This window comes from Megascapheus bottae, chromosome 5 (genome assembly GCF_031878675.1).
Source record: "Megascapheus bottae isolate mThoBot1 chromosome 5, mThoBot2.hap1, whole genome shotgun sequence".
NCBI lineage: Eukaryota > Metazoa > Chordata > Mammalia > Rodentia > Geomyidae > Megascapheus > Megascapheus bottae.
The window spans coordinates 52,725,274-52,734,912 of NC_143513.1; the positions used below are offsets into that span (position 1 = coordinate 52,725,274).

At 52.8% G+C, this 9,639-nt stretch overlaps 1 protein-coding gene across 1 annotated transcript; it reads right to left on the reverse strand.

Annotated features, from left to right (window-relative positions):
* Nucleotides 1–5,471: 5,471 nt before the first annotated feature.
* Dlx5 (distal-less homeobox 5) lies at nucleotides 5,472–9,394 on the reverse strand. The gene is made up of 3 exons (XM_090332352.1): nucleotides 8,968–9,394; nucleotides 6,934–7,118; nucleotides 5,472–5,870 (listed from the first exon to the last, which is right to left on the reverse strand). Exons 1-3 carry the CDS (start codon nucleotides 9,320–9,322, stop codon nucleotides 5,541–5,543), a joined length of 870 nt encoding a protein of 289 aa, XP_090188478.1. The 5' UTR covers nucleotides 9,323–9,394; the 3' UTR covers nucleotides 5,472–5,540.
* Nucleotides 9,395–9,639: the final 245 nt, after the last annotated feature.

Consider the following 9,639-nt stretch of genomic DNA (forward strand, 5'->3'; position numbering starts at 1 on the left):
GAGAGTTAGAATGAGAGAAGCTGGAGAGATACTAAGAGACTGTTTAGGTCCCAGAGTCCAAGCCCTCTGAGGATTCTTGTGATTACTCCTAGAAGGATGAATCCTCTCCTATGAAGACCCAGTTTAATTTTGGATACTAGTGGGGACCAACTGGTGGAGGATATCCAGGGCTTGGACACCCCCAACGAGTTCAATTTTTTCCCAGTATGACTTCAGAGAATTTCCTAGGCATCATCTCAAGCCTGTAGGCCAATATGTGATGATTCTCCCTCCTCACCACCACCTTATAGACCCAGGAACTGCCCAGCTGGAGCCACGCTGCAGGGTGGATTCCAGCAGGCTTTTCTAGCTCCTGTGAATTTAAGGGCAATAATGAAATGTCTCCTGTTTAGTGACCCTTGTTTAGAGATGAAAGTTGAGTCCATATCATGCCTCCTCCGCCCCATTCCCACCTTGCAAATAGCAAGTGGCAGAAATAGACATTGGATGACAATAAGCTTGCAGTGGCAGTTTCTGTCTTCACGCCTTTTGGGGGGGGGGCTTTAAAATCATAGCTTAGGAGCTGTTTACCATTCTTCACCCCCACCCACTTCTTAAAAAAAAAACTGTGTGGTGGATTTCCACAGTGAATTGTTACTGAAACTAGGAGAGTGTGTGTGTGTGTGTGTGTGTGTGTGTGTGTGTGTATGCTGCACACCCGCGCACGCGTGCGCCCGCCTGAGCGTGTGTGGAATGATGTTATGAAGCCATTTTTTCCTTCCTGTGGTGAAAGGTCGTAATGTGTGGTATTTCACGGTTTTATATAAATCTTGGTTTAGGATGTGGAACAGACTCAATAATGCGTGTGCTTTTGGCAAAAAAGACTCCTTTGGAATCCCATAAATTAGAAGGAAATACGAAGTCCAAGAGAACAAAAGAGCAGAGACGTTTAATTGCTACAAAACAGGACTCTCATCTCCTTTCAAGAGAGATTCATGTAAATTCCCTCAGTTCCTATCTACACGGGCGCGAGCCTGACCTATAAAATAGGTTATTACGTTACAGTCGGCAGCCCTGGATGATTGAAAGGAACGGTTTCCCCCTGCCTTAAAGAAGCCCTCCATATCTCAGGCACTGAGTACAATGTACACTTTCTGCCTGGCACAACCGAAAAACCCAAACCCTGTCATGGGCAAAAGAAAACACCGAGGGCGGTGGGGAGGTGCGATGGGGGGGGGAGACGAGGCTGGGTAGAAAAGATTTAACCAATCCCACATGTGCCACTGCTATTTGAACCATTTTCAAGGCCCAAAGTTCGCTATGAAACCAAGTACCATGTGCAAGGTTTGTGGGCAACCTGGGAGGGAGCTGAGGACGGGAGCCAGCCGCAGAGTCCCTTCCCCGGGCTCCGGGTGGGTAGGAACCTCTGTCCTCACTGGGGGGGAGTGCTTAAGGGTGGAGAAGAGGGGTGACCACAAGCAGATCCGCACGGTCTGGCGCGCTTCCCAGAGATGCCCGTGTGCTGTTGCCCTCAGGGTGCGCCTCCCGGGAGGGCTGGGGAGCTCTTGCTTGGCAAGGTCCCAGTAGTCTTTGGGAGGCGCTCGATCCAGGAGGTTGCGAGGACAGAGAGGGGAAGGGGGTGCTTAAATAACCCTAAAGATTCCCCCCATCCACAATAAAGGAAGCCCTGAATTGAAGAGGGGCTTGGACAGTGTTCTAGAAAGAAACCCGTGCGCTTGGAGGGGCGCGGGGTGGGGGGATAGAGGGGGGGGGGAAGAACTGCCGAGACTGAGCAGGGTCGAGGTCAAAGTGAACCACAGTGAGCACTTGCAGGAGGTTGCAAGAGCTGGCTGGCCTCGGCGCGCTGTGGGTGTCTCCCAAGACCCAGCAGCCCGGACGTCGCTAGCCGTGGGGCGTCCGGTGGGATCAAAGGAGCCAGTGGAGGCTCGCCGGCGCGTCTGGGGTTGTGGGATAAGGGGCGGGAGAAAGAGGACTGGCATGGGCGGGGAGATGCTAGCCTGGTCTGTGTCACTGGGAGGGGGTGTGAGTACATCTTTGTGTGGGTCCGGGCATTCCTGCTCGAGACAGAGTCCTGGGTGGATTCGAGTGGGGGTAGAATGGCTCCTGCGTGGATGTCCCGATGGGAGACAGAACCAGAGAGCCCGAAAGAGATCAAGGCCAGCGAAGTCTGCGGGTTCCTGTGTGTGTGTGTGTGTGTGTGTGTGTGTGTGTGTGTGTGTGTCAGGCCCTGTGGCTCAGCACTGGAGCCGCCTGGCACCCACAGGAATGCGGCTTCTCTCGGATCCCCAGGCCGCCTGTTGTCCCACAAGGAGGTGGCAGCCAGGAAAAAGGGGGGAAAAGGGCAGAAATTCGCCTAGCCCAACCCAAGCCTCAAACAAAGGCTAATTTATCTGATCTACTGGAGAGCCCGGCTTGGGGGCAGGGCACACGGTATGGCAAGCCTGGCTGGCGAGCCCTGCTCCGCCTGGGCTTTGTGGAGGGATCTGAAAACGGAGTAGGTGGTACTCAAGTGGGTGTGTGTTAAGTCCCCTGAATAAAAAATTAACCTTGGAGTAGGCTTGACTGATTTTGGGAGCACTAGACTGAGAGCTGGAAGACAAGTGCAGATAGGAAGTGAGTGGGGTCGGCCTATCTGGGAATATCCTAGGGACTGGTACACAGATCTTAGATCTAGGACGAAACAATGGAGGAAAAAGTGGGAAGGTGGGAGGGAGGGCGCGTGCAAGAATCATCACCGGTATTTTTAGACTTTGCTGAGGATCTGTTATTTTTACATCCTTAGGCGCTGAACTGTTGGGAGTTAAAATCTCCGGGGAGAAACCCCATGGTGCCAGGGAAAGCCCATGGTGGACTCACTTACCAGAATATTTTTATTCACCGCTCCTGAATCAAGTTATGAAAAAAAACCCACGCGAGAAGAGGCCTACTGTGAGTGGAACAAGTGAGGTTGGCAGAAGGGAAGGCATCTAAGTTTGGGTCCGAGTCGCGGTCCGCTTATCCTTGGCCGGGGGAGGTTTTCCCGTTCCTAACAATGTCAAAGCTAAGGAGAGAGGAGGGTGATCATTAAAAGAGCTTCCCTCTCCTGCCCTGCAAGAGTCGGGATCCGCCCTACCCTCAGCTCAGCCGAGTCTGGTGACTGGAGGTGGTGAAGGGAGCCCCCTTTTCCCTTCAGGAATGAGGGCTGGGAAGTGACGGAAAGCTGAAAAAAAAAAATCTGCCCTCTTATGTACGGAAGAGGAAAGAGCGTGTTCTAAGCGCATTCTTGACACTCGGGCAACCTGTGGGTGGAGAGGTGTGCCGCGGGGGCGCCCCACCCCCCCACCTTCCTAAACACGCACCCTGGGGCTGGGAGAGGACCTGCGCGGCCGCGGGAAGCCTGGAGTTTGCAAACCGCAAGTGAGGTATTTGTCCCAGCAAAAGTAGCTGGGACAAACTACCGAAACCCTCGCAATCAAAGAAAGAAAAGAAGAAAATGGATACCTTCATCTCCTTCACCTTCCTCTTTCCATGCCAGTGCAGAAAACAAAATAATTCCTTGTTCTCCCCATTGCTCTCTCCCAGAGCTTCTAGCCCCTCAGCACGTCGGGACTACTGGAGTCGGTAGAGGACAGGGAATATAGCAAAATGAAGCAGCTCCCCTGTTGATGGAGGGGTTGATACCCTCCCCCCACCACCATGTGCTGACCCTAGACCAGGCATAAACGGCTTCCTTAGGCTCAAGCAGTTCTAAACTGGGTGCTTCTAGTCTGTTTTGGGGAGAAGGAAGGAATAGAATGAAATAGAAAAGCAAGAACCAAATGGGAGGAGAGAGAGAAAGAGAGAGAGAGAGAGAGAGAGAGAGAGAGAGAGAGAGAGAGAGAGAGAGAGAGAACACACCACGGGTAAATTCCCCTCCAGGCACACAGCATGCCTTTTCAGGTCTTGTCTCCCCACCCTGGAAGAACCTTTACAGAAATCCCCACATGACAGGATGTAATTTTTTATGTTCTAATCCCTCTCCTGTACGAAGCCTCTTTTGTCACTTTTATTGCTGCTGACTTCCTAGCTGTAAAATATTTCTCATGCGTCTTGTAATTTCCAACAGAGGAGTTCTCTTGGCATTCTAAAGAAATATACTCAGGCTGACTTAAGGACAGCCAGGCAGAATGACAACTACAACTCAAGCTGCTGCTCTGGCCCCAAGCTTAAGATCAGCTTATATTATGGATATCTATTCGCTGAAATGTGAAAAGATGAGATGTAGGTCATACTGGCTGCAAGTCCTTCATGCCTGTCCCATTCAAAGCTTCACAAAGAAGAAATTCCAGCAAAGAGATTCTATTTTCCGTAGTTTAGAACTGATCGTGCCAACTGTATTATGTAAAAGCAAATGGGAAAACGTCATCAGAATGGCAAAAAGTATGAATTATATATATGGGTATATCTAACCTTATTTCACATGAAATAAAAAAGTACAGAGCTAAAAGCCTTCCTTTTTTTTCTCCCCACAGAACTTCCTTTTCTTGGCAATACATTTGTGGAAGGAATAGATTCTGCCCCCCCCAATATTCCTTGATTGGCCTATTGATTTAAACACACCATTATTTTCTGTGGTGATTTTCTCATCTCTGAGAGAACTTGGTTACATTTATAATGGTACTACAAGGATTCTAAAGCTGTATACCATTTGCCATGCCCCAAACTGTTTATATTAATAAAGGAAAAGTAATAGGAGAGAGAGGACATTTCTTTTTCTTTTCCTTTCTTCCTTTCCTCATCTCTGAAGCTCCCTTTGAAGAGTATAATTTGTCTAATTGCTTTGGCAATACTCAGGCTGATGGGGGGGTATAGTTCTCTACCCTAATTGCTTAAAATTCAGTGGGGTTATTGAGGGATTTCTGTTGTCTTCTTTCTCACACAGGATGAGTGATGTATTAAGATTCTACCACTATGCTCCCCTGAAAGAGCTGGGTTTAAACAGCATTATCATCTAAATGGTTTTTGTGGTAAACACCTAAATACATATAACAGGACTATAAACAGGCCACACATGTAATATATATATAATACAATATTCAAAAATACATATTTGTATATGCAGCCACGACTTCAGCATGCCTTTTTGTCTTGTATCCGAGCAGAGCATTCTTTTTAAAAAAGAAAAATGCCTGCACAAAATTTTACTAGCCATTTATTCTGCTTTCATGGTCGAAATAATTTTATTTATCCAGAATATACAGTTTAATTCCTCTATCTACACTTATTTACACGGTTAAAATAACATTGAAAAAAGTCTTTTGAAAAGTTGAGGTCATAGATTTCAAGGCACCATTGATAGTGTCCACAGTTGCGCAAAAAAGTTCCTTGGTAAAAAAGGGGGGGGGAGGGTCCTTTGAAATGCAATAACTTACATGCAAAAAAAAAAAAGCTTTACACGTGAATCAATTTTTTGTTTCCATTTTCCAAACTTCCCCAAATGAATTCTTTTATGATTTTTTTTAAAAAAAACTGGCAAAACACAGTAGTCCCCCAAATAAACAGAGCGAAAGAGAGCAGCTCATCTAATAGAGAGTCCCGGAGGCCAGCGCCAGCGGGTGCTGTAAAGAGCCAGGCGGCGGCAGGTGGGAATTGATTGAACTGGTCGCGCTTGGGTACCAGGAAGCTGAGTTCTCCAAGTAGCTGGACGCAGGGGACTGGTTGGAGGTCGGAGGGTGGGCATGAGGGTGGTGACTGAGAGAACGGGAAGAGCCCTGGGGCTCCCACACCGCCGGAGACTGCGGCGAATTACAAGCCATAGGGTCGCTGGAGCTGGGACTGTGCTCCGGGGGCATCTCCCCGTTTTTCATGATCTTCTTGATCTTGGATCTTTTGTTCTGAAACCAGATTTTCACCTGAGTGGGGAGGGGAGGGGGGAACAAAGGCACACGTTACCGGGACACTCGGAGGTCGCCCGCTCCTTCCCCGGGGCCGCGAGTGAACGGGAGGCGCCTTCCCAGCCCCAGGCAGATTGGCCCAGGCTTCTCCTCGCAGCTGGCCACCGACAGCCAGGGGTACGACCCGAGGCACTCTCGAGGAGCGCCCGCGCTGGAAGGCGTCCGGGTGGGCGAAGGTGCGACCCAAGGCTTGGTCTTTTGTTCCTTCTGGGTGCGAGTGGGGGGAAGGGCGAGCTCGGTCGCCGTGCGCAAAACCTCCTGGCTTGTAGGCCCGAGCGGGGTACCCGGAACAAGAGGTGGCGACGACCTCACTCGCCACCCCCACCCCCGCCCCCATCGCCCGAGCCCTTCGGAGAGGGGACGTGTGCCCACCCGGCTGAGCACGCTCGGGGGTCGTGAGAAAGGGGCGATTTCCCAATCTCCCCCCTGGAGTCCCCGCGTGCCGCTTCGCTCGGTGGGGCCCGAATCCGCCCGCAGCTCAGGGCGGCGACTTCTACATTCTTTGTGCCGCCCCGGGCCCCAGCTGGTGGTGGTAAGAGCGAAGGGACGGATTCCCCCGGACAACAGCGCCCCCCACCTCGCGACCCCCAAGCTGCCGCAGCCGAAAGCAGGCTGGGTCTGGAAGAGACCCTTCCAGTTCCTCGGGCCAGAGGCGTGGTTCTCGGCCTCGGCATGGCCCGAGGCCATCAGTTCCTGCTTACCCCACGAAGGCTTCGCTCGGGTGAAGGAAACCAGTATCTCAAGACCATTCTAGAAACAACCCCTCCCCCCAACACACACACACTTCCAACCTAGGAGATGGGGTTCCCATCCCCAAGAGCCCTGATTGAGGGACTAGGGATGCATTCAGGGCCCATCGCCCCCAAGTCGTTAACTGCAAATCCGACTCGTGGAGGGAAAGGCGCAGGGACTGGTGTCTTTCTCTTTAATCGGCTCCCAGCCAGCGGGGACGGAACCGAGCAAAGGCCCCGCCAGGCTCGCAGGCAAGGTGGGGCTGGAACTCGGCGGCGGCCGGCTTTACCTGTGTTTGCGTCAGTCCCAGCGAGGCAGCCAGCTCGGCGCGTTCCGGCAGGGCGAGGTACTGAGTCTTCTGAAACCTTCTCTGTAACGCGGCCAGCTGAAAGCTGGAATAAATAGTCCTGGGTTTACGAACTTTCTTTGGTTTGCCATTCACCATCCTCACCTCGGGCTCGGCTACTTCTTTTTCTGAATAATCAAAACACACTAGGTTAGAGATTGTAAGGAGACAAGCCTCCTTTTACTGAAAGGCTTTCAAATGCAATCTTGGGGATTTGTCTTAAACTTCTAGTCTTTACTCTCGTTGCCTCATACTCACAACTACCTTTGATTTTCCAAAACCTGACACATTTGCCCTTCTCTCAAATAGTGAAAGACCCAGGCAGTCCAATTCCTACTCTGTTCACACAGGTAGGTTTGTCCAGAATTCAGTCCTTGAGGGATTCCTAGCTCCTGTTGCACCCACCCAATGCTGGCCTGCGTGTCTGACGGGGTGAGATCTTCCAGCCCCTCCCAGGGATTCAAGCCGGGAGGTCCCGGGGCCGCGATCCCGCTTCAGTCATCGTCTGTTCTGGCACCCGCCGAGGCCAGTATGGGGGCCGAGAAAACGCTGCTAACCGAGGTCTCCAAAGTTCAGAGACGCACAAGCAGACTGTTCCTTCACTTCAGCAGCGAGCGGTCGGGGCCGCCACAGACAGAGAGCCGATTATACAGCCCCCACAATCTCACTGCAGATCTGTGAGAGCGCAGATGTATCTGGTTTCTTTTACAAATAGACTTAATATGTTCTTGGGCAAAAAAAAAAAATCAACTTCTGCACAACATGTAGACAGTGAAAGGAACGGACTCTCTTTTCAAGTTCAGCGAGAGTCACACATGGGAAAGGAGATCAGTGGCGGAGGTGTTTTCGTAGCAAAGGGGAGGCAGGTCTGCATGAATTTCTCACTGTCACAAACGGAGACTGGGGCGGGGGTGGGAGGAGAGTTTCTGAACGACCGTTGGACAAACCCTGTGGCCACATGTCCCCTTATCCCAAAGTCTGGAAGGGGTGGAGAGCTGCGTGTGTGTGTGTGTGTGTGTGTGTGTGTGTGTGTGTGTGTGCGCGCGCGCGCGTCCAGCTCCTGGGAGAGAGGAAGGGTGGAGAAGAAGGCTGCGGTCTCCATTCCGCCAGAGTAGGGGATGCTAATATTAGCAGGCTTATTAATGTGCTGCTGGGGAGAGATCAAACTCTACCAGTAAAGTCTCTCCACGGAGACCTCAAGCCTCGCTCTAAACCGCCCAAGCTCACTAACCCTTTCAAGTCTGCAAGTAAGTTTCAAAGTGGACAAAAAGGAAGGAGTTGGAAGATAAACGTCTGGCATCTATGAAGATAGAAGGAGGGGGAAATTCCCCCTCCCCATCATCATGACCTTTCAGCAACCCTCCTCCACTTTGACATGGCCTTTTGTCTTCGGGAATGCCTCGGATAACTCGGAAGGCTGGGCTAGCTCCTCTGGTGTGGACTAAAACTCCCCAACCCCCTACCCCAAACCGCGCGCCTCCGGGCGTCCGCACCACGCTGGCCGGTGGCGGTGCCCACGCTGATCCCGAATGAGTCCTACCACGCTTACTCGCTCCAACTCCGCACACTCACTAAAAATTCCAACGAATCTCCTTTTTATTACGCAAACACCTCGGAGGCTGCCGGATTCCTCTCCTCACTTCCACCCTCTTTCCAGCCTAGCGGGATTTCTGGTCTGGCAAGCTTAGAATCCAGCGACTGGAGGACCCCAAGGGGTGCGGGAGAGAAAAGACTCTAGTCTGAAGCTCTGGAGGGTTCTTCCACCAAGACTCCCTAAATCGCCGCCTGCGCCGGGGGTGGGGGGGGCTGGGGTGAGGGGCTCTCCTTTGCAGTCCCTCCCAACCCCCCCGCAATCCCCTCTGCTGGGTTTGTGTCCTGTTGCAGGCAACCACAGGTCTCCCCCACCTACTACCCCCAATCTCTCACCCCTGGAGTCCGGGTCCCCCACCGTGTCTGCCCCCCACCCTTTCTCCGTACCTGGCTGGCTGGTGGTGCTCGGGACGCGGTTGTAGGCGCCGCCGTACTGGTGGTAAGGGCTGGCGTAGCTGTAGTCGGCGTAAGCCTTGGCGGGGTAGCCCCCGGCGGAGCCGTTCACGCCGTGGTACTGGTATTGGTAGGGGTTGAGCGCTTTTCCGTAGGAAGCCGAGGTAGGAGAGCAGTAGCCGTGTGGCGGTCCCCCCGTGGGGCTGTAGTAGTCGGAATCCGTGGCCGAGGACTCGGGCAAAGTTGGCGATTCCTGAGACGGGTGGTGCATGGCTGCGGACGTCTGGAACGGAGCTTGGAAGTCGCCGGAGCGGATGCTGGGGACTCTCCTGTCAAACACTCCTGTCATCGCTCACGAGACGAGGCCGCTGTCCTCGCTGCTGCGCCGGCGACGGCTGCCCTAGTCGGCTGTGGGCTGCGCCGGTCTAAGCAGACATGGCTGTGGGAGCGGGAGAGGAGGAGGAAGAGGAGGTGGAGGAGAGAAGGAGGAGGAGGAGGCGGCGGCGGCGGCGGCGAGGAGGAGGCTGGGAGTCCTGGACGCCGTGTCTCCTGCTGGCTGACTGCTGGCTGAGGCGCAGCACCGCCTTGGTTAAATCCTTAATTGCGCGCTTACGCACAGCGGGGTGGATCGGGTTCCATTGGCCAGGGCCTCGGTAGCTGCAGAAA